This window comes from Cinclus cinclus, chromosome 1, assembly GCF_963662255.1.
Source record: "Cinclus cinclus chromosome 1, bCinCin1.1, whole genome shotgun sequence".
Classification (NCBI taxonomy): domain Eukaryota; kingdom Metazoa; phylum Chordata; class Aves; order Passeriformes; family Cinclidae; genus Cinclus; species Cinclus cinclus.
The window spans coordinates 75,663,563-75,689,882 of NC_085046.1; the positions used below are offsets into that span (position 1 = coordinate 75,663,563).

General features: G+C 34.8%; 1 protein-coding gene across 2 annotated transcripts in view; it reads left to right on the forward strand.

Moving 5' to 3' along the window:
* The first annotated feature begins 520 nt into the window (after nt 1-520).
* The window catches only part of CDH12 (cadherin 12), a 150,739-nt gene continuing 124,939 nt past the window's right edge, over nt 521-26,320 (forward strand). For both annotated transcript variants that reach the window (XM_062499222.1, XM_062499309.1), the window contains exon 1: nt 521-751. In XM_062499222.1, the coding sequence (XP_062355206.1) occupies nt 521-751 (231 nt within the window). The remainder of the gene's footprint in view (nt 752-26,320) is intronic.

A 26,320-nucleotide genomic window follows, 5' to 3' on the forward strand; every position in this document is an offset into this window, starting at 1 on the left:
GTTCCATGGTATTTTGTTTGTAAATCTGGAGTAAATATTTTTGTTATCACTACTGGGAAACAGTTTTGTTTGATAACTGATCCTAAAGGAAAGGCTACAGACCTCTCTCAGACAGACACAAACGTAACACTAAGCAGAGCAAGAACGAGATATTCCTGCAATAACTGTACAATGTTCTAGAGCAGCTCAGTGATACAATGAAAATAGCAATCTCTCTTAAATTGTGATTCTTAATCTTTTTCTCTGTCTCTAGAAACTAAACTAGGTGTGAGAATTTTGATGAACTTTAGTATAATCCTATGTAATTTGATGTTGCATGTAAATCTTTTTTATAGGTCCCCATAGATGGAATTTATTGCGACAAATACATTGTCATCAGAAGGATTAATGCCTGCATTAGCATTTCTGCAATAAAATCAGAAGCTAAGTGGTGAAGGCCACAGACACCTCAAACCTGGATCCCTCTGCTCTGCATTAAGTGCTGGAGTTTTTATTACTTGCGGTAGGGAAGCCATTGCCAATGCTCACAAGGAACTGCTTATCCCTGCTTCTCTGGGTCCTGTTTGATGGAGGCCTCCTAACGCCACTGCATACCCAAACACAAGAGATTTTAGAAGCACAGCCAAGAGAAAATGTTGTCCCAGTGCCAGAGAGGAGATCGTCTGCCCAGCGAGTCAAGCGAGGCTGGGTGTGGAATCAGTTTTTTGTGCTGGAGGAGTACATGGGCTCTGAACCTCAGTATGTTGGAAAGGTAATTGTTTACTATTTCTTTGAAAGTTCAAATTACATAGACAAGTAGTATAACATATTATAAATGTGCACTTGTTTCTGATGGGACAAATCTTCAACTGGCGGTAGTTCCCTCTGCTCATTGCTTTTACCATCCAGCCTTTCCTGTAGTCACTAAATACTTTCTTTATATGTTAGTCTTATTTACCCTTTCTTGCTTTTGGAATTAAACAAAAACAGCAGTAACAACAGCAATAAACAAACAAAACAAAAAAAAAAAAGTTCTGATATAAGTCTGTGTCTCACAACTAATTTTAATTCAGACTACTGCAATAGCATATTTGATTTTTAGCAACAAACATTCTTATGATATCAAGAGATAAGATATAAACCTTAAATCTCAAGCCCAGAATGCACAGTCATTACTGTGATTGATACAATTATTTCAAGTCAGTTTTCAGCTAATGAAGACACATCTTTTTTGGTCTATTGTCTTATGTCTCAGAACCATTTACTTTTATTTTGGATAGTTCAGATTGTTTTCAAGTATTTCCAATATGTTTGATTGCTTCATAATTCAAAGTACTGAACTGCAGCTTTTATACTGTGTGTAGACATGCACAATCATACCTTCAGAGAATTTTTGCAATTACCTCTCTCATTATGTATCCATTGTTTCTCTATGATGGCATAAGTAATTGACAGAAAACTGTTCAAGGGGTGTGGGGGTGGTGAATTTAAATAATCAGGTTTTCAGACAAGAAAGCTGAAAAAGACACTTGAAGAAAATCTTAGCAGAACATATAATTGGATGCTGTGTATAATTTTCAGTTTAAGGACTTTACTCAGTGAAAATGGCAACTCAGATATTTGTTTCCTGGGTCCTCAGATGGCCCTTCTTTAGACAGCAGGGTTTCAAATTCACATTCACCTACTGTAAAAATGAGTCATCATGCTTCAACTTTTACTTTAGCACCTCGGTCAACTTTTTTTTTTCCTTTTTCTTTTTTTTTTGTTTTTTCTTTTCTTAGTGTACGAGCTGGAAATCTCTTGTTTTTTTCCCCTACATAAAAAAAAAAAAAAAAATCAGAAAACTAATTTGTCCTCCTGCCCTTCCAGAAAGCTATTCTGAGGATGAATAAATAAAACACTGGATTATTTAGTGCTATTTAGAAAAGCAGCCAAAAATGTACTTGGAAATTGCATGTGAAGACATTTGTGTTAAGCCCTAAAATACATTGGTCAAAGCAATTTGCAATGCAGAGTGTTTGTATCACAAAGTTAATAAAATGAGCTTGTTATAAGTGAAGGAAGGGGGGACCACACAATGAAAAATTATATTTGTCATATCTAGTTGGTACAAACAACACTTTCTCTAACACATACCTTTTTTCTGGCACCTCGCTGAATATGCCAACAAGGACTCTTATCACATTTGGTGCTGTAGCACGGGTGAAGTGATTGCTGTGCCTTTAATGTCAAAAGACAGAGCTATCATATTTTCATTCATCTTTTTATTCCTATGTGTAAGTTTTTCTTAGGTCTTCATTTAGGGTCAGTTCAAAACTGCCAAAATAATGGCAATGTTGCACAAAATGGAATAATTTCAATGTGCTGATGAATCAGGTGCTTCCTTTGTTCTGTTTTTTCTCCACTGACATTAAGTTTATAAGCAAGTTATGGCATGTTTTCATTAAGAGTGACAATTATCACAGATTTACCCGGAATTTACCTCTTAAGACATTTTTGAACTATTACAAATTGTGGGACACTTTTCAAGTATGAAGAAAGTCTAAAAGACAAACTCATTTTTTTTACCTCAAAACACCTTCTTCTAGAATAGAGCAATTAATTCCAGGTAATAACTTTTTTCAACAATGTTTATTTTGATGATTTTCACAACTTGCTTTATATATTTGATTTAATATAGCTGAAAAAACCCAACAAACCCTTCCAGTCTTTGTATGTCATCTTTGCTGAATCTCTTACAAAAGCAGAACACAAACAATATACAAAACCAAGATGGAGATGTTTGTGTTTTACCCTTATTTTGCACAAAGCTCTCAATGAAGGTAGAAGTTCCTTAGAAGAAACTGTGCTTTTAAATCCAGATAGCAAAAGCCAAGCTTCATAAAAGTTAAAATTGTCGACATATTAAAATATACCTGCTAGTCACTAATCAATATCTTGGGATTGTATGCAAATTTTTAAAATCACATAAGATTTTTGAGGTGTTAAATGCAGTTGAGTTCTGGATTGATTGCAGAACTAAATCTGCAGAAATAAATGATTCACCAAAATTAAACATTTATTCCAAAAGCATATATTTTCAGTTTAGTTCTTTTTATAATACTGTTCTATATTTTAAAGTGGCAATAAGTATATTATAAAGTGTAGGGTATTTCATGTGAACTGAAATCACAAAGGATTTATAATTTTCTAGCTATGATATCAGGACATCTGTGCATAGGCATTTAGATTACTTATTACAGATCTACTGCACTAATAATGTCACAATAATTTAGAAATAAGAGTTTAATGTATCTATTAAATCAGCTGACAGTTGCACTAAACAGTTGAGGGTGACTAGCTAATATTGCAAACACTCTGGAAGAGAATATGGATTTGCAACAATAATGTCTTCTGTTACCAGCTAGTGCACCTAATTCCTTTCACGTCTGTTTTTCAACAAATGTCTCAAGAAATGTCAGGTTGCAGATGAAAATATAGTTTGAAAACTGATGGGGATTATTCTATTTTACAGGCAGTGATTTTGAAGTAGTACTTGAAGCTTACCCATTAAAAGCATTTAAGATGATTATTAAAGTTCGAGAATCTGCTCATATAATCTGGAAGCAGAATAAAAATCTGTCAGATTGATAAACAGAACATAACCCTCTTTGCTCAAGTTTCATTAAGGAGATCCAGTCTAAAAAGTAAAATTAAAGTATTACCATGTGACCCACAAAGATGAGCTTGTTCATTTACTTTGCAGTGCTTTACTTGTTTTCCTGGTACTGTGAAGCTCCAGAAGGCCAGGCAAAAACAGCACCTGTGGATGAACGCAAAAAAACATTCATGACTGTTTTTTTAATGCACAAGCTCAGGTCTCAGTGAATGGTGACAGAAATCATCAGAGGGTCGGGTCCTCAAGCATGAACAGGTCCCAGCAGACTTTATAGCCACAAAGAAGGTAAAAGTTTTAATTGCCCTTATGCAAGGATAGCTCAAGGGGATGCAGCCCCACCAGGACACTACAAATATGTTTGTAGCCTTTCTTTATTGCTGTTTTTCAACCAGGACATGTAGAGGCAGCAAAATAAACTGAAAGTTCAAGAGAAGAACGTGGTGAAGATAATACTAACAAAGGTTTTAGTAGTGCTGCATGTGGCATCTTCCCTTTATATGTGTCTTTGCATTCCTAGTGTCTAAATGTATCACATCTTTCTTATGTTGTACACCTGCACAATTGCTTCCAGTGAGAATTTTTTGTCTGTCCTCAAGTTTGCAGAGACAGGCATATGATAGCTTGTACTGGATGCAGACTGGGTGCATAGGAACAGATTGCAAAACCCTCTTCAATGCCATTTCTCTTCTATTTTCCAGCGTAGAACAAACAACAACAGTAACAACAGCAACAACAAACTGGAAAAAACCCCACCAACAGTCCCAGAACCTCAGCTTACCAGATATTTTTTTGCCAACAAATAACCTATGTTTTGCAACAGTTTGTTCTTTAAACCTCTGTCACATTAATGCATGCTCACATACGAACTACTACAGATACTTTTTGTTAGGAAAACGATGCTGAAAAATTTAATACTCATGACTGCTCTATGGCAGTACAGGGTAATGTAACAATATGGTATTTTTCATCTGACTCAGTTCTGAGAAAGCCTCATCATATTCATCATATATCAGGGCAGAAAAAAGTGCTGATTTGGAGGAAGCAGAGCTCTACACCAGTGACCAGAACAGCATGTCTTTTTGAAACCTCATAATTTATCCTCTGCATCTGAAATATGAGCATAGAATTCATGTATGCGTTTTGTAGTGGGTAATTTTTAATATAATGGAATTAATGTTGACCACTTTCCATCAGACTTAAATCAACTTGTACTTCTGAATATACACTCTCTTTTTACAGTTATTTTCCCTCTTGGGTGAGTGTCTGGATGACAGGGCAGTCTGTAGAGGAAATTTTGTACTGCTTACTTTGAATCAGTTCAGACAAACAATTTTACAGAGCAGTGGCCATCATTTTGTCATTATTCAAAAGCACTGAGTTAACTTGAAACAAAAAATAAAATTTAAGGAAAATAAATGTGTCCAGTAAATGTGAAAGCTACTACCCTTTGAAGGAAAAAAAAAAAACCACACTTAAATCTATTAATAAATATACCCTGAATAAACTTATAATTTTAAATTGTATTTTTACTAGTATTCTAGTGATATGATCACAATAATATTTAATTTAATGTTGTCAAAAGGGTTTTTTCATAATTCATCAGATTCCATTCCTACAACTAAATATAACAATATTAGAGATAGCTGTGTATTATTTCCATTAGACATTTGCACAGTGCCATCATCAAGGAGATGAAAAATGTTTCAGGGACTGCTGCTAGTAATGTATTAATTGACTCCCATGATGCAGGACATCACAGTACTCATTTCTGCATGATTATAATATGAATGATATGTTATGTATAAGAATGAGCTTGTTCAGTACATTGAACATATACTCACCTCTGTCTGCTGACATCAAAGTGAAATCTTGTTGAGCCTTAGTGGTCTTTAGATAGTAATTTAAAGAGCATTCAGGCATGATCACATTAACCTGGCTTACTAAATTGGCTTACAGAGTTTATGCCACGCACATATTCAAGCAAAAGCACTGCCACAATTTATTACAGACAAGGAAATTGATGAGAAGAAATAAAATGGCAAAAAAAAAGTGTAGGAGGAATCAGAACTGGTATCAGAATTCAGTATTTCTTTTCTTGCTCTGTTGAGCTGAGACCTTTGTCTCTCCCACTTATGTCTGTATGGTGAATAAAAAGTGGTGAGTTTAAAAGCATTGCATCCTGTATATTGCATAGAGTATGTGAGACTCAAAGTAATTTTGACAGTTGCACGTGAAAGTGTGAGAAGGAAATAGAACCATGGAAACACAAAACCCCCATGAGCAAGTCAGACTTGCATTTAATGTTTACTCCTGAAAGCTTACCTTTTTACATGGTGTACAAAGACATGCAGCAGAGATGAACAACTTGCAACAGAATGTTTATTATTGATCTAGTGGCTTCACTTTGCTTATTGATTTGCTTAGGTAGCTCATAGCAGGAAAATTAGGAGTGTAGTAGTGCTAAGACCTCTTGCCTGTGGTCCTTACATTGATGAAAATTGTATAAGCTATTTTGAGCTGAAAATAAGGGAGGACTATGTTTTCACTGATTGCGTGAGAGAGGAGAAAGAGTGAGCTCAGGACAAGGACAGTTTTTTATTTTTATTAAAATAAAAAAGGAAGAATCAACTTCTCAAGCTGTCACCCACATTTTAGAGGATGTGGAAGGTTGAAGTTATTGTTCTGAACAACTAAGGAGGTCACAGACTGGAATATTTCAAACTCTAAAATTTAGCAGGCTGTATTATGCAAGAATGCAGTGATCACTGTAGAAGATTCAGAGCCTGTGGAAATGATCCCGTTAGAATGAGCAACTGGGTCTCTCAAGACCTCTGAACACAGCTGACTGTATGGTGCTAATGGTGCTTGTGTGTGTGTCTGAAATTGATGTTTCCAACACAGATGGAGAAATACAAATGAGCTTGTAGAAATTAAACTGCTGAAGAAAAATCTTATCCCTATTGTAGTTTTATTTGGATTACTTCTGTATAAATGTCTTCATCTGGGCAGGAAGTTTATTTAAACAGGGAAATATGGGAAAATATAGTATAAAGTATATAGAAATTCTTCAAAGGATTTGAGGAGAACAGACAAACTAAAATGTAGTCTCTTCTTTTAATCCAAGAAAAATTAGAAGATTTTAAATTTGCTTAATCTAAATATGGAGTTTGGTTGAGAATTTCTGGTTCACCTGGTAGACATAGTGTTATTGATAGTCAGATCAGACATGGACATGTATTCTGTATGCCAGCAATGCAAGCTGAATTTATAACTAGTGAAACATTAGACCATCAATTAAAATTCAGGTGGGATCATGCAACCTCCTTTGTGGACAATCATTAGAATGCCAAGTAATAAATTAAATAGCATTTGCCATACAGCAGAATGTGGGAAAGTACTAAATACTTGTAGCCATTCCTGTATCTGGGTAACAATGTGTAAACTGAAATAATGAGAAAGTTCAGAAGTGGAATAAAATTTATCATTGCTGCAACATGCAAGGTGTGAAAAGAAAAGAAAAGAAAAAAGAAAAGAAAAGAAAAGAAAAGAAAAGGAAAAGAAAAGAAAAGAAAAGAAAAGAAAAGAAAAGAAAAGAAAAGAAAAGAAAAGAAAAGAAAAGAAAAGAAAAGAAAAGAAAAGAAAAGAAAAGAAAAAAGAAAAGAGAGAAAGGAAAGGAAAGGAAAGGAAAGGAAAGGAAAGGAAAGGAAAGGAAAGGAAAGGAAAGGAAAGGAAAGGAAAGGAAAGGAAAGGAAAGGAAAGGAAAGGAAAGGAAAGGAAAGGAAAGGAAAGGAAAGGAAAGGAAAGGAAAAAAGGGGGTATAGCATAATGCCTCACTTAAACATGCTACAAAAGTATAAAATTTCATCAAGAAAACAAAAAAAAATAGAATTATTAAATAACTATTAAGTGACAGGAAACTTTATTAAAGATCAGGATTTAATATCTGTGAGATGGATTATTTTTTCACAATGTAGACATTTTTGTTTCCTTTGCTCATTGCAGAGGAATGTGGATTTGTCATTAAAACAGTAATTGGAAAAAAAATAAACTGCAAATTTCAGAACTATAAATAATTTATAGTTCTACCTAAATAATTGTTAAAATATGCATATTTGTATAATTTGGATATATATACAGATTTCACTAAAAAGGAGCACTGAGAGGGCCCTGGGGTTCCTGGTCCATGGCAAGTTGACCATGATCCAGCAGTGTTCCCTGGCAGCCAGGAGGGCCAGCCCTGTCCTGGGGTGCATCAGGCACAGCATCACAGCTGGGCAAGGGAGGGGATTGTCCTGCTCTGCTCTGAGCTGGGGCAGCCTCACCTCCAGTGCTGGGGGCAGGTTTGGGTGCCACAATGTAAAAATGACATTAAAGTATTAGAGAGTGTCCAAAGAAGGGCCACGAGGACAGTGAAGCACCTTGAGGGGAAGTTGTGAGGAGGGTCTGAGGTCACTTGGTCTGTTCAGCCTGGAGAAGAGGAGACTGAGAGGAGACCTCACTGCAGTTACACCTTCCTTGTGAGGGGAAGAGGAGAGGCAGGCACTGATCTCTTCTCTGTGGTGTCCCAAGGAAATGGGCTGAAGTTGTGTCATGGAGGTTTAGGCTGGATATTGGAAAAGGATTTTTCACCTAGAGGGTGGTTGAGCAGTGAAACAGGCTCCCCAGGGAAGAGGTCACAGCACCAACCTGAGAGAGCTCAAGAAGCTTTTGTACTGTGCTCTCAGGGACATGGTGTGACTCTTGAAGGTGTTCTGTGCAGGCAAGGACTCAAAGTTCCTTGTGGGTCCCTTCCAACTCAGAATATGCTTTGATTCTGTGATTAAAATTGTTTCAATAACGAAAATTTTTGAAAACATAGCATGAAAAATCATCACTGAAATTCAAAACCAATGTATGACCATGGAATAGAATGTAAAAAATTAAAACTTAAATTATTCTTTTCCAAACAAAATGATAAATATCTTGAAACAACAACAACAGAAAAAACAAAACAAAACTAAGCAAGAAAACCCCCCAAAAAAAAACCAAACCACAAACAAACAAAAAATCCCCAAACCCCACAAAACAAACCCAAAACCCCAGAGCTAGAATCAATCATTGATAAAACATGCTTCATAAGAAAATGAAAGAATAATTTCCTATCAGCTGTCCAGCATCAACATATAGGAGAGGCTACCAAGTTGGAAGGCTATCTCACCTTCAATCATTGCAGTTAATATCCTTGTATGCAAGTTATAAGCAGAAATACTTGTGATTGGCAGTCCTGTCAAGCACTGCCATTGCATAATATGGTTTGTGATTTAGTGTTTTAATAGGAGATGTCTTAAGGTGCAAAAGCCCCTGTTCTTCAGAAAGCAATATATCAAACCACAATTTCTGTTATATAATGTAGAAAGCAATGGACTCGGAGCAAGTATTGGTTTCATGGCAATGACCATTTCCCTCTCTGTCAGCAGCACTTCATGTCCCACAGGCTCTACATGACCTGTATCTCCTCTCCCTCTATAGACAGTCATTCTCTGATCCTTCTTTCTGTCTCCCTGCATCTTACAGCCACTCTGATGCAAGTTAGTCACCTTACTTCTTGCATAGGATCTGTTATGTTTCCTATTCAGTTCTGAGGAATTAACCCAGTTAGCAGCAGCTTTGGACTCCACAGCTTCTCTTCCAGTTTCAAATAGACCTTGCATACCCAAAAACTTGCTTGTATTTTTCACATGTTGATGAAATGACTTGTCTTTCATAAATGAACCTTGTCTTTATTACATAACAATTACTTCATAACACAGAGTAGATTACATATTTTCCTACCCAAGGAAAAAATGCATAAAAATCAACATGAAAAGTCAAAACAGGTCTTAACAAATAAAAGTGGAATGGGAGAAGACTAAAACTGAGACTTAATAATATTAATACATAAAAATAACCAAACACTATTTAGATGACCCAGTAGTGGAAAATATTTTTTAACAGGAACACTATGACATAGTTTTCTCTGTTGTCACTTGCTTAACATTTAGTCAACCCAAATGGAGATTATAAAATCCCAAATAACCCAATAACTTTGAAGAGACATTTTTAGACTCTTAGAAACAGATAATGCTGTTTCTAAGGCTGGAAGATGATCTAAAGGATAAAAACAATCTGGTGTTAAATTTGCCTTTTCCTTCCAATAATTTTTTAAACTCTGAAAAGTTCCTTGGTATAGTTCACTGTGCAGTACCAGGTGCACGTGCTCTATGACTGCTGCATGGCAGTGATACATGTGCTCTGCAGGCAGGAGAGGGTGACTGAGGAGAAAGGTGATTATATCCACACTGCTGGGTGACATGTCCCGCCCCCATCCAGCCCAGGGACTGATCTCATAAAAGGTGAAAAAGGAAGGAGAAAAGCTGAAAACTGCTAATAAGAGGATGCAATGTCCACTATCATTGACGTATCCTGAAATTAAATCTAATGTAGTTTTAATTTTTAGCAACTAGGTTTAATTTTCCTCTGGAAAAGGTTTTGTTTCATAAAGACATAAGTATATACATAAATAAATGTGTGCAGTAGTTATTCGTGTACTTATAGCAAGAGAAAAGTGTGTGTAAAAAACAAAACAAACTTGGAAAAAACTCCTGTCTTCTAGCATCGGCTCTAATGATAAAAATATTACCTTGCGTGCATTGTATTTATTTTAGCTGTCAGTCCCTCAACATGTAAGTTAGAGTTGCTATTGATTCTGTTATCAATGATTGATACTGTAATGCCATTAAAACCTTGCTACTGCTAGCTAAATGAAACAGATTTTCAGTAACAGAAGGATTATTCACTCCCATTGTTGTGAAAATGCTTAATTGAGCACTGAAAAACATTACTATGTTTCATCTTGAACACTATGATGCTATATTCAGTATCAGTAAGGATTTAGGCTGGGGCATATGTTGTATAATGTCATCATAAATTATCTTGGAAAGTGTAAGTATCCAAGGAAGTATTTGCTCTTCAAATTAAGCTACAAGAGTTACTAAAGACAAAGGCTAAAGGGAAAAATAGGAAAAACATTATGAAACAGGACTAAAATAAGACATGAAGTCTGAGGTAAAGCAGTACACACTGTGGGAGGAGTGCAATAATTCCAATTTCATCAATAAATTGTTCTGCTGTGTGGAAATAATGATCTCTCTCAAATGAGATCTTGTTTCAGAATAGCTGTATGCGCATTTGCTTAGTGCGTGGTGAGTGCCAAAAAAAGCAAATGGGATGCTGGAAATTCTTAGCAGCAGCTGAAGGAAATAGATGTCATTAATACAGCTTTGTGTCTAAATTTCTGGTGAGCCTGTATCATCCTCACTGGGATTGATTTCTCTCTAGTCTCAGAGAACATGTGTCCCAAAGAACTGGGAAAAGTACAGGCAAGGACAAAAGGTTGACCAGGACCTTTGGACTGACTTGTCAGTGAGGAATAACTGAGCAAGATAGGTCTCCTTAACCTGGAAAAGAAACAAAGAGGAGAAGATATGATAGGTCTCAAAAATATCTAGAACACTGGGGTGAGACTAAAGGGGGAAGATTTCTGCCTTCACTGATGCAAGATATGTGGGATACAAATGAAGGTGGCACATTCAGAGAAAAGGAAAGGAAGCTATTTTTCACAAAATTAATAAATGCAAAATAGGCAGCTCCATGCCACAGGTTGCTGAAGAGACAACAGAATTTTTCACGTTAATGATGAAGAGTATGTTTTCAAAGGCCGATAGCTATAGTCACCACCAATATCTGCATGAACTACTGGACACTTGGAAATTCACAGTGGTGAACTGTGCTTTCTCTGACCTTCACTTTTGCTATTGACAGAGTTCTGGGTTGATGGCCACGTGCACCCAGTGCAGCATACCATACTTTGGGGACCAATGATAGTAACAGATATGCTCCTCCACCTAGAATAAATTAATGATAAGTGTTTATATATACATTAGTCATGCTCCCAAAAGTGACTCATTTAACTCTGTTGAAAGCTGTTTGGACAGATAATGGGCAAGGACTTTCATCAAGTAAGAAATCAGTTCTAAATAGAAAAAATACATTTTATTAAATAGCATTTCTCCTAGTGAAAAATACATACATTTGCCTTTATATGTAAAATGCAAACATCTGCATTATGAAATAATGCAGATTCATAATGCATAGATTTCCTAGCAATTTACTTTTTTTTTTTGTCGATTTGGGTATATCAGTTATAATATTAGATTCAAAAAACATAAGACAGTAGTGAAGGTCACTATACAAACAATGCCAAGCAAAATGTCTGGTTAACAAGAGGCTTGGGATGTAGTTGCAAATCTTCATGCCTTTCAATATCTCATACTGCCAGCCATTTCACACTAACTGCTTTAGTTTTCTAGCCCATGTCATTGACAGAGGATCATCCTTAAAACATCCTTAAAAAGAGCTGAGCCTCTTCAGGCCCCTTACAAGTCCCCGAAAGAATACCTTCTATCTGAAGCTGACCTAAGCACAAAACATATTTGCTATGCTGAGGAGGCAGCCCACACACTCAGTTTGTGATTTGGTTTCCTCTCTGACTCTAAGCAAGAGGGAAGTAGCTCAGCCTATGCTCAGGCCAGCTTGGGAATATGAGGGGACTTGACAAGGTGCAGCAAAACCTCCCAGGCAAGCTCATCATCCACATGCAGCATGAATGTGACAACCCTTGAACCACAGTGCTGCCTACATTCAAAGAAAAACAGATTGCAAAAGACAGACAGGTTACAATGCACAAATATTCCTCTATGTCTTCTTGCTGGGATATTTTTACCATCTTCTGCAAATCTCATGGCGTTCTTATAAAAGGCAGTAGGTGGTTTTAATTATACTTCACAATCCGCTTCATAAAAATAAAATGACCTCGTAAAGGGGGTAAGAATTGTGATCATGTCTTGTTACACTGACCGCATGGTAAGCTGAAAATTAAGAAGTAAACAAAAGGATTTTTCAATCACACCTTTTGCTTTAATTCTGTGGAAGAATTCCCTGTTTGTCTTGCAAGTTTAGAAACCTTCAGTGTCTGTCTATATTTGCATACAGTCTTTATACACAAAATCCAACATAAATTGAAGGAGAGTAGATGATAGTTTTATGTGCTGGTTGAATAAGAATTTAGGCTTGTCAGGAATGTGTACACCACATTGGTTTTTGTATAATTTTGGGTCTTCAAAAACCCTTTTCTGGTGTTCAGTTCAAGTTGTCCTTTAAAGAAGCTTAAGGTGAGACAAGATGAGAGAATTTTCCATTCCAATATCCTAGAGGCTAATGTCAGTAAATGAGTTTTAATTAGTAAACCCTTTTCTATGTCACTGTGGCAGTGGATAAACAATAGTCCTTGATGATGATTCTGTGCCATTCAGCAGAACTTGTTATATTCAAGTTTTTCTCATTGCACTGGTTTTCAGGAGTGATGTCTGAATAAGATGTTGATCACAGCTGATTCTGAATCTTTTATGTTTTCTTGTACCTTCATGTCAGTGTAAAATAACTAGGTTGAAGAGAGTAGAGTTTTTTAGTGTTTCATGATGCAGGATCCAAAGATACTTTCTTTAGTGTTCCAAGGCTCAGATTTGGAGAGTCAACAACAGTTATTTTGTCAAAAACCATAAGGCTATAAATTTGTATGTATTATTGCTGATGTGAATTAAGGATTATAATAAAAGAGTGAGATAGGACAGTCTAATTGCTGTAACAATGTTGTTTTTTTTTCCTTACTGTGAGAATTGAAGCATAAACTGTGGAGGAGAAAGCTGAGGGAAAAAAGTCTCATTGATGATATTAGTGCAGCATGTATTTTCTAGAAACCAAGAGTACTTTTCAGCACTCTCATATAAGTCAGTTAATAGCTCCTGCTTGTCAAATCCAGCTGTATCAGCCCAACAGCAGGGAACTGTTTCTAGTTTAATTGATGCCAGTATTAGAGTCCAAGAAAATAATCAATGAGTGTTTGCAGAATCAGGAGTTTCCTGTGCAAGCTCAATGAATTTTGGCAGACAGCATTTGTGCAGATTAAGTACCATTATATCAATGCTGAAAACTTTAAAAACCAACCAGCACAAGTGAAATTTTTAAAAAGTAAAATATTTACTTATTTTGAGTAATTTATATATATATTATATATAATATAAATTATGCTGTTAATATACTAATTATTAGTATATTGTACTAATAATTATTATACTAATATATTGTATTAATTTGATATTATCAAGTAGGTAAAAGGCAGTGACAAGTTTATGGTTTATATTAGAAACAATAACTTGAGCTGCTGGTTTTTTTTGTATAGCAAAATACAGAACCAAAAATAAGTCATTCCTTCATTTGGATGCAAACAAGATTTGGTTTGGTTCTTTTTTTATGTACTATTTTATTTATTCTATTTACAATTTTGACATATTTATTATACTATCATATCTGAAAGCTACTGTAAGTCTTGGTTCTGAAGTGCATTTGATCTTTCCTTCTTCATCAAGATGAGTCTTCTGCCAGGTGAGTGTGGTTGGAAATATAGCATAATTTTATTACCCAGAGTAGTGAAATTAGATATATTAACAATTAAAAATAAATTAATGACTAACCTATTATTTTGTTTTGGAGCAACACTTTTAAAAAATAAATTGTAATTTATCAAACAAAAAAATGAATTGTTCTGTCCTCTTTGCTTATTAACCTGTCTATAAAGTAGAGCGATTTAAAGAGGCTTTTTATGGGCCTCATCACTAAGGCATCTGAACATTTCAATGGCTATCGTTGCAGTGTCTCTGTGAGCCAAGGAAATATCAGCTCTCTTCCCTAAGCAGGGAGTTGAAGCACAGGAAGACTGAATTATTCGCCTGAATAATTTACGAATGAAATTGAAACATTAAAAACTAGAAAGTCCTTTCTTCTGCTTTTACTGGTTATTGTTAAATGTGGGGCTTTTTTAATATAAATAATGTTCTACAGTTTGATATTGTCTGAATTGATAAGCAGGGAGTTGTGTCTGTGTTGAAGGACACAGTAACAGGGAGCTGGGCAGATCTGCCTACCTGGAAATTAAATAAAGGATTACTGATTAAATTTTCCACCATCCAGCACTGCAGTGCTCTTTAGATTAAATAGTTAGCTTCCAAGTCCATTCCTAGTCTTGACATTAATAATGTCAAATTTGTAATTGCAAGGTAAAAAGTAAGGTAAAGTAAGCTCAAGGGGAAGAGGGGAGGGGATTAAAGGCCAGTGCTGCCAAGTCCTCATGAGCCTACTGTATTCATGGATCAGCAAAATAGACGATGGAATTATTAAAATAACTGGCAAAACAGGCAACTGAGAGTCTTTTGTTCATATCAGTCTGTCTGCCTTGTGTTTTATGGTATTCACCTGTGTTCCCTGTAATAGATTGTTAACAAGTTTCTTTGGGGAGCCCAGCCCCAGAGACTGATTCCGAAGTAATGGCTTCCTCAGTGTGTTAAATAATTCTGACAGGCTGCTCATTTTTTTTTAAAATTATCTGAAAGTATTAGTGGTTACAACTTGTAAAAAGTAATGGTATAAGTAATTAGCCTATTGGCATTACCTTTCCTATGGTTTTTACAAGTTAATAAAAAATATGTCTTGAATTTGATCACATTTTATGCACTATACAGATAATTCTGTATTATTGGGGAAAATATAAAACAATATTTTTTGGGGAGAAAAAAGGCACGTTAAATCCCTCTTTCCAATATCTAGGACAGGAAAAGGTTATTTTTTCTGTGTGTTTGTGGGGCATCTGCTGTCATGTTTGTTAGTGATGGACAGTCCATATACTGAGTTAAATAAGTAGATAAAAATTATTTGCTCCAGTAATTTGTCTCCATTGTTACTTTCCAGTAATGTGACTTAAACTGTAGGAAAAAAGTAAATAACAAAGATAAATATGGGTATATTCATTCAAGGACTTTTCAAAGCCATTGATATTCTGTCATGAAAATGTCTTAAAAAACCATGAAAGTCATTCATAGCCTTAATGTTCATTAATGCTACACACTAAAGGACAAGATGAGCCTAAAACAATGACTATAAAGTAAATAAAGACATTTTTCTAAATGTTGTTATTGCCCTATACATCTTGACAGAATTTATTAAGAAAAAATGTTTTCAGAAATTGTTTTTCAGATTCAGGGATTTTAAAGTAAATTTTCATTTTATCCTGTTAAATTTCAGTTCACTTCACTTTATGCCACTGCAAACTTTATAGCCAGCTAATAAGAGCTCTATATCTTTACTTAAACATACAGTGCAGCCATAAACTAAAGTTCACTTCCATTTTGGGATGTGTCCAAAATATAAACAGGACTTTTCTTAAAAAAATTCTTTTTGATTCTTTCAAAATTAAGATGTGATATTATTCTTCTGAAATTCTGAAGTCATAGCTGTGCTTCAGAATTGTTACCAGTTAGCTGGCAATTCTTCATGAGTGTTTTCATTCTGAATTAAAGGGCACTTGAGGCAAAGCTCTTGATCATTCAGACTTACTGTAGTTTTGTTCACATCAGGAGAGGTCTTGGAGAGTACTAACTAGATCACTTCTTGATGAAAAAAAGCTGAGAGGATGAACTACATGAATTGGCACTTAGTCCACTGAACCAGATGAGATTTTGTTCGCAGCAGAAAACCCTGAGGTGCGTTTATTGCCTGCATCATTCCTTTCCATCAGCTGCTTCATTCTACAGAACACTCTCACTGGTTCACATTACCTGCTAACATAGGTACAGCTTGTGTCTAATAAAAAATAGATACAGAGACACTACCCGAGGCTAGGTGAGTCCTGGCATATTTAGTCATCCGTCTTTCTCTAAATTTTGGTTAAATTTCCCAGTATTTTTAAGATGACCTACTGAGCAGGAGGGATTTATACTGTCTAATGTACCAAGGTGGGGAAGAAATTATGCAAAATAGTAGTATAAAGTGTGAGTGTATAATCTTAGTTTTGGAGTAACTTTTAGTGATATTAGATACTTAACATTCCTGAGTATGTAAACATTTCCAGTTTGTAGTGTATATCTTTCATGACTTACAGTCCTGAAATATCTAAGTATTAAAATAAGTCTTCACCTTGTTTGTGTAGATTGATACTGATTTAGAAGAAATTAACTCCCAAGTTTGATGTTACATGTCTGTGTGTCTATGTGTCTGTGTGTGATCTGCAAGTAAAAGTTACATTTTTCCAAGACTTCTTTTTATGATTATTTATCTGTGATAGAACATGTTCGCTCATTGCTTTTCGCATGGTGAAAAAAAACATATCAAGAACAAAATTATGTGATAGATCAAATTTATGTTGAAGCCACCAAGATATTTCAATTTGAATAAATTTTAACTTGATCTTAAATGATTTTTAAAACAAAAGCATGAAACAGGCAATTCAAAGTTGTAAGCATCATGACAAAGAAATGAAAAAAAAATATTGTTATGTTTAGTTTATAATAGATGGTCTATTTAAACAGATTTTTCCAGTGCAATAATGGAATATAAAATGAATTGTTATTAACTTATTTTTATTAAATGGAAAGAGAAGTAGAAAGGTCTAACTGAAAACTGAATTTTCAAAATAAAATTTTGGTGTAAAAATGACACAAGGTGTTATGAAGAACGGAAGAAATTTTCTAAATACTTGTTTCTAAATACTTGTTTATGCTCTAATCATTATTTTTATTTCTCTGAAGGCTAATATTTCTGAATGTGTGCTCCTGAAAATATTCATGGTAATATTTTCTAAACGACAAAAATTAATAAAATTAAAAATTAATATTTCAAAACATTTTTATATAAAATATATGAGAAGGATATATATATATATGTATATATATATATATATATATGTATATAAAATTCACAATCTTTGATAGAGAAATCTTGTATGTAGAACACAGTCTAAAATGCCATTTGTTTTTCCTGTAAGGTTCTCATAAAATGTGTATTTCTAAAATACTTGGCTATGTAAAATTCATTTGCTCTTTCTTTTGGAAATATTTGTTAACTGTTTTGCAACACGCATTAGTAATGCACATGATTTACGCCTTTGATCAAAGTCTTTTTTTCCCCCCTTCTTTCATCGTTTTATTTTTTCATTTTTCTCTTCCATGTTAGCCAGGGAAATAACTGTTCTGAAACAGGCATGTGACAATCTGAGTGTCTGTGTGTATAAAACCTGCACTTAGGAAACTTCATTTAATTATTTGAGCTGGTAAATGATCCAGATTTTTTTTTTAATAGGTCCTCTGGTTTCAGTTTTTACCTTTAGTGGTTTTGACCTTAAACCTTCATCAAACTGACCCAGTTTCATATGAAAGGAGAAAACATTGCTTTAGTTGTTCTCTGTTGAGTTGATGTTTGTCTATTCTCTCTTGTTGTTTCTCACTAACTCAGCTGGAGTTACTAAGATCAATAATTTTTAGGTGTTCCTAACTGAAGTCCTATGAAATTAGACTATTCTTCATTTCTCTGACCTTTCATGTTCTATGGCTTGAATGAAAGATAAACTTCACACTCATCTACAACTATTGTGCTGGAAGGCAGCTGAATGATCGAGTACTGCCATTAAAGTCAGTACACTTTCACTGAATTCTGTCCACAAATTGTACCATTGGGCTTCTTTGTACCATTTTATTTCTTTGTCTGTTTCCCTTCCTGTAAGTAGGGTTGATTGTTCTCTCTGAAAATTGATGTAAAGTTATCATCTGTAGCTCTTACATGAGCATCGCCTTGTAGAACTTGAACATCATTAACTTTCCTTTGTCAAAGTCCGTAATACCTCTGGGACTCAGCCTGTTGCTACACAAATCCTACATACACCCTGCAGTGCTGGTATGCGCTGCTAATTTACTGTTGCCATGACTAGTTTATTATTTCACCTGTCCACGGGGAAAAGTGCTTTTCCATTCTTTTCACAGCTGGCAGTACTGCTCAGCCAGGAAATGTAGGAGTTTTTGCAAGCTAAGTAGACAAAGAGCTGGTATCTGCTGCCCTGGCATGACATTGGCACACATACCTCTCCTATGGGACAGAGGTAGGTGTAACAGCAGGATCAGCCTGCAAAATGTACTCAGTAAGGCTGGGAAAACAGTGTTTTACTTGCCCTTGTGGGAAGTCATCTGGAAGCACCTTTACAACCTTCCCTTAATGATTCCGGTGCATTTGTGTTGCTGTGCTGAGGAGGGATGTATGTTTGAAAGTTGCACTGTGCTCACAGGGAGAAATATCCTCCAGCTGAGATCTGCAACCTTTCCTTTATAACCCCTTTACAGACAAGTGCGTGGCTGTTCTTAGCTGTGCTTTGTACAGCCCAGCCTGGCTGAAGCACCTATTCATCTGCCTATCAAAGTCATGACATTCACAGATCACAGGCAAGTTGGAGAACTACTCTGTATATATATTTTTTTTTTCTGTCTTCCAAATATTTCATGTTGCTTCTTCTTAAAATTGAAAACAGTGTCTGTTGAGGGCAAACTTGCTTAAGTAGAGAAGAATTTTTCTGAGAGCAAATTAATCAGCATCAAGTCAATTTTTAATTTATGTACTGAAGAGAAATATTCAGATTGTCCTATTCTTTTTTATTCTCATTTCCATTTCACATTCACTTCACACTTAAGAATGAATTTGTATATGTTTATCTTACAGGGATAAAAATTTGAGTTCATACAGGAAAAAAAAATATCCATGGAATTTCATATTCCACAGTCAGTCATATGGCATTGATAACAAAGGAGTCATACAATCCCCAAAATTGTTTCTAGGGGTCCACAGCACTAGCCCAGTTCACAAAATAGATGCTTCAGGAACTCAGAAATGCTGCATTGCTACTAGTGGTATAGTGCATCTGGTATATCAAAATATGAAGAAAATATCTCTTGCTACATGCACCAGTTGTTCCATTATGGAAACACCACTACTTAGTAATATTATTTAAATCAAACTAATTTTAAGATTATTTTAATTTTATGTGAAATTGGTATTATAATAGCTTGTTAATCAAGCAAAGCCCAGGTTATAATGATAACGAGGTTAGTTAATAATTATTTATTAATTTAATAAACAAGTCAGCATAGAAATCTTGATGTATTTATAAATTTCAAAATATTTATTAGTGTTTCTTACTAAGCTTATGAATTTTAAAAGAATATTTATAGAAAATCTGGTAAACAGCTTAATTCTTACAGAAGAATATTATCCTGATATGGCTCTAAGTGTTCTGGGACATAGTTTGTTGATGATTTTATAGCATGAAATTTCTTTGCGACAGGTGCTTGGCATCCCACAATACCACTTCATGTTTCCAGTAAATGTATCATTAACATGAAAAATATGTACGTTTAAGGCACGCATATAGTAAATCAAAAGCTTGGTCTTGCTTTTTTTTTTTTTTTTTTTTTTCTGTCTGTGCTGTATGATTTTTTTCAAGGAAAATTTTGCAGCACTCAAAACAAGGCCAGCTGGATACCAACAAGAGATGAATCTATTCTGAAAGCTTAAAAAGGCTCACTGCAAGTGAATGCCATATTCTTCTCATTCTGTTAAGCCAGCCTCTCAAAAAACTTGGTTTTAGAGCAGAGGATGTGGGTCTAAATTGGAACTCATAGCAGCTCATGAAGGATGGCTATTTCCCTGTGCAGGTGGGGAAAGTAGGAAGGTGGGAAGCTCTGTGCATAAAGCCTTTTTCTCTTCTTATTGAGTCTAATAAGACTCAATTACTTAAAGACCTTATTCTTTTAATAGAATCAGCTCTATGGGATATGTGCTTGTTATAAATAAACCTGTGTCCTGCTGTGGATATGGACTTTGGCAGTTACAGGTTATTCCCACTTGATAAATAAAGTGCAGTTCTACAGAGCACACCCTTGCATGACTTTCCATGGATGGCTTGCAGACTCTCTTTTAAGAGGCTGTACCTGCTATATTCCTATAGTCACTCACACATTTATGATCATAGTTTGGTAGTTAGAACTTGCCCCTGAATGAGATAGGGAAACACAATTTGCCTCAATATTAGTGTGCATTACTCTTCAATTACTGTAAGCACTATTTACAAAAGAATATGCACATAAGACAGTTTCCACATTGAATCTATTCTGATTCATTAAATCAATACTGCAGAAAAAGCAATCATCATCAGATAGCTTTGAAAGAAATGAGATTTTCTGACAAACAACTTCACACTGAAATATAGGTGGTTTTAAAATAGAAATAAAAATGCTATCTTTCAACAAATTTGGTAATTTTTAAATCTGTTTTCCCCTGAAAAAAAGTGGGAGCAACAGAAATAACTACTGTTTCCTGGTTTATTCGTTTTTGGCAAATTTGTTAGTAAATAACTGCATTTTCCTGTTCATTCTTTTATTTGGTTTAAGCAAATACTCTCTATTTTTTACCTTTCTGGATGAATTTGATACAGTAATGGATGTCTTTTCCTATGTAAATTACACTGTATTCTCCCTTATTGTTAAATTTAGTTCCAATATGGTGCAAATATGGTTAGAGTAAAAGCCTCTTTACAAACAAATGCCATTTCATTTGTTCTGATCTAACTCTAAATGGGTGCCATTCTTCTGCATTCTCATTAACAAATATGAAGCTTCTATAGATAAAGCTTTCAGGCATAATCAAAATTAACCTCACTAGTCTGTGTAGTTTCTTAAAGTGCATTATTCACTACAGAGATTTTCTATCATTCATTGAGTAAAATATTTACACAGTCTTTTTGAAGAAGCACAAACACTTTCCACTGTCCTCATTTCTACATTTGGGATAAATGTCATAAGATGATGAAATCTGTAAAAACTTAAAGGCAGACAGCTAAAAAAAAGCATGTTTGATGCTCAGAAGGTCTACAGCCAGTGAATACATTATTATTTAATAGATAAGTCTGTCTTTATGTTCAGAAATGGTGTGCATCATTTATCACACCAAAGGAATGTTTGTAGGAAAATTGCTAAAATGGGTTCCCTTTGTGAATCTTGCTTCCTTATTCATAATTAACAGTAGCTTCAAATGCAGGTGAATTTAGCTACCAATAGCTGCAACATTTGTCAGTGAAAGAAACCTGACTTCTTAAAACATTTATGAATGGATAAAAGCCCTGCCACATCATAAGTAACTCCTGCACCACTGAAAGGATTTCACAGTAATTTCTGTCTAACAAAGGTTAGGGTTAAATTGCAAAAGCATTTTTTTGGTGAAGTTTATCCTACCCCTGAATCTTGAAAGAATCAAATATTATTATTTGAGGTATTTGAGGTTCTGGACAATCAAGAAGGAGGGGGTGGTATGGACTGGGGAGAGAGATGATGAATGATTTCCACACAAGAAAAGGCTTTTATTGTTTCCATTTTGAGATCTTTAGTATGGTAAAACTTAGAGGTGAAAAGGAAATTTCCCTCAGTGTGTGAACTTAAACAAAAGAAAATGTTTACTCTCAAACTGCAGGAGAGAGCCCTGCCAATACTCTGCAGGAGAGTACTCTGCTACTGCTTGCAAGGCCATAATTATTATTGAATAAAATTGGAGACAATGGCAGTTTTGTCATTGACTTTCTCAAAGTCCAAGATTTAGGCTTTATGGACACAGTTACACTTCCTTGGACCCTGGAGAGATTTTGTCCTTGCAAACTGATTTCCCCAGGACTTCTACTAGAATCATATGCAAGATAGGAACAAATTATTATCTCTGTTGTTTCAGTGAGTAGTTCCGTCAGAAGAATGGAATATAAAGTCATCCAGACACAGTTTTTCTACCTCCTTTTCTGCTTCTTCCAAGTTCTGTGTAGGAATAACCTTCCAACCCTCTTGTCTCTGAAGTAAAATTACTCTATACTCTTCCTTCTCCACTCTCAAGACCAGCAGAAGTGGCTGTTCTTCCATCTCATCAATATAGAACATAAGTACAGATGCAGCTATAGAAAACAGATATCTTACAGCAGCCATACAATATTTTCTGTTCCAAATTATAAATATTGTAATTTTTTTTTTTATCTATGGTGTTGTACCCTCCACTGATTCTTAGGAACATTTGTCTTTATTAAAAACATGAGTAAATCTTGAAAGTGAATGCTATAGCTAACATATAACTTCATGTAAACTCAACATGTTTTTCTTAAAATTGATTTGGGAAAATCCAGCAGAGACAATTATATTCAGTTTTATAATTAAACTGCTCCTTTTGAGCAGAAATTATTTAACCTTGAGCTTTGGAAAATACATTTCTTTTTCTTATTAGTACATAGGTGTGACTTTTTTATTAGAAAGAAAACATTCCAATATTCTTACACATTGTAGCTTAAAAATATATTAAATAGTAATGTGTCCATAACTTAAAATCTATATAGGATTTCTGGGATTTGATTCAGTTTTCTGTACAGTGCCATATAAATGCTGCTTGTTTTAAGTAATCTGAGCCAGAAGAACAAACTGTATCTGATACTTTACCTGTGTCTTAAGAATCTACTTTTCTCCCATGCAAATGTTGATTAGTTAAAAGACCCCACTGAAATAGAATGATTACGTATTTTTGCAAAACCTCAAGCCTCAAAAAACCAAAAAAATTCCCCTATGTCACAAGCTAGCAAAAAATGCAAACTGTGCAGCAGGTCACTTATCTGTACTGCTTCAGCAAAATGAAAGAAATACATACTACATAACCCATGATGCTTCTGGGACCTGAGAAAAAGCAAAACTGCTATGTGATAATGCAGCCTTTAAAAGTATTGCTATGAGGAAATCTTGCAGCCAGAACGTTATTCATGGGTTGTGGTTTCTTGAAATATATGCATAAGGCACAAAAGAGCTCTTTCAGTTTCTTTGCTGTACCTTCTGTTCCTTGAATATTAAGTGTTATTTGTTCATGCTTGCTCGACTTTTTTTTTTTTTTTTTTTTTTTTTTTGGTGTGTGTGTGTGTGTGTGTGTTGTAGTGTGAATGTTTGCCTGAGTTTGTTTTTTAGGGGCCAATTTAAGACAAAGAGATTAAAAATTCAGACGATATTATATTTCACTCATAAAAATTGGTGCCTCTAAATGCCTTAAAATTATCCCTCTTAATATGTGCGTTAAAATTTATATTCTTTACCACTATGATGGAACTAAGATTTTTTTTGCTGTTTCGATAAGAGAACTGGTCAGTTTATGATAGTATGCCTTGTCACAGTGATAGACAGGCTGAGGTAAAATCTTCCTACTCTGTCATTCCCTATCTGTTCTACTATATCATTATCAAACCAAGAAACACCTTAACTGACAGAGCTTTACAGCAAGTGTGATTTACAGAATAAGTTTTTAGCATTTAACTTAACACTAAATTTAAATACACTAGGAAGGGAGTTTTTAACATTCATTTGTTGAACAGTTAATGAAGAAAAAAAATGGAAAAAAAAACAAACCAAAGAAAAGCCAATTAAGAGAAGGATAAAAAGGAAGAAAACTTAATCAGCTCCAGCAGAATTTAGTAGGCCTTTACTCTAAACCCTTCCATGATCAAGCTGGAGTTGAAGAGCACACTGATGCAAGTCAGAAAATAGCAGATGATTTTGATAAATAAGGTTCCAATCAGTATAAAATTAAGCATAAGATTTTATAATAAATTTATAATTTTTTAGCTTTCCAAATTCAATGGATTTAAACTAATACTCATTCAACACACATTTCTAGGGATGTGTTTGCTGCAGTTCTAGTCTTTCTTTTTATGTTCCAACTACAAGAAACTGTCACTTTTTGCTTATGAGAATGCCTTTTTGAAGTACTTAAAAGTTATGTATTTATCAGTATTTTAGATATTATTATTTCTATTATTTGACACAAAAATTTCAGCTTATTTAGACTAATGGGTAAGGCAGTGGGAGTCTGTATAAAGATATGTCCTTTCATGCTTCTGCACATCATAAAATTTTGACTTCTGTAAGTAGAGTAAACCTAGTTTAGGGAACCTAATTGGGGTACACTTCTAGGAACAGTACTGAGCCCTTGGCTTTACAGAGAAGATATCTCTTTATACTTTGCACAGCTGATTCAGGAAGCCAGTCAGGCTTGGGATTCACTTTGTGATCACATGCACAATTTTTGTGACTGTGGAGGTCAGCTAATCCCTGAGTAGGGTTTTCTGTGTTAGGGATTGATGAAAAGTAGCAGATTAGTTCATGACTACTTTGCCATTATATGTTTATGACTGCATGGCTGGAGATGTATTCTACTCCTAGTTTCAGCCTGGAAATGCAGGTTCTTCCTTTCTCAGAAGAGCAACTCCAGCAGGAAATTTGAGATTTCCTTAATTAATTTGAAAAGAGCCAGGCTTATGAAGGTGAGTTATTCAATTCCTCTAACTAGATGGGACAGTCTGATATAAAGAATTTTGGGGAAATTCATTTAGCTCCAGATGTTTAGGTGGAGAAGTGAATACCACTAAGAATAGGAGTGGGAAGCTGCTCAGAGTCAAGATCTCTTCCAGCAGCGTGGCAATTGTCAACAAGCAGCTTTCTTTTGGTCTGTCACTTCAGAAACTGAATGGTACAACCCACACTTCTTCCCTATCACACAAGGTGTTCCTACTAGCAGCAGTAGGGCAACTCCTGTGAGAGAAAAAATGTCATGCAATTGATTGGCTGTAGCTATAGCAGATTCCATTATAAATTATATCTCAAATAAAAAAACAAGTCCATAATGTCATAATTATTAGGTTAGAAGAGGAATCAAGCATACATCCTCTGATGATAATGGTATTTTCTCTGTAGAAAAGTCCAAGTAACAAACCAGGATTTTACATCTTGTTGCTTAAGAGATCTATAGACTATAATTCAACAGAAAATGGATCATATTCACACATCCTAGAAAGAAAACAGATTTTGTCATTTTGTAAGCATAAACACCTCATTCTAGACTGAAAATTTCTAACCTTACCAACAGCTTCATTTCAGTGACACTGTGCAGTATAAACATCCTGCTTGTTCTCAACTTTCTGAACAGTGATTATCCGGAGATCTTCAAAGAGCCTATATTCATAAATATAAGTAGATAGTGATTAAAAATTATAAACTCTTCTTTAACAGGTGTCTTAGAAATTTTGGTTTAGATGTAAAAAAAAAAAAAAAAAAAAATCACATTAAAAACTTCCTAAGTCTCAACTGTTTATTTTCATTATATTTATTTACCCAGCATAATCTATATTTTCGTGCATTGATCTTTTATATATGTTGTAGAAGAGATACAGCAGGGAACACAGTGCAAAATAATGCATTACTGTCAGTATATATTATCTAGAGAGATTCAATTCTATTTGATATTCTTAATAGTGATTCCCCTTTCATAAAGGAAATGCTGCAATCATACACTATACCTCAAAAGATCACACACCTTCATAGTTACCATTTTAATTGATTGTGGCAATGCCATTGAACATTTTGCTGATCTTGCCTAATTAAATAGCAAGATTTAGAATTTGATTGTGATGCTGTCTTTTCTTCATTTAGTTTTTAGAATCAGCAAAAAAGTGTTGTCTTGAAGAGGAATACAAATATCTCCTGACTAAAGCTGGGATGATTTTTTTTTTTTTTTCCCCCAGACCCCTGTTTGTGGCAATTTCGTTTTCCTCGTTTCTAAGTTTTGGACATGAACATTATCCTCTGACTCAACCACAGGGACTCCAGCCCGGCATGGGTA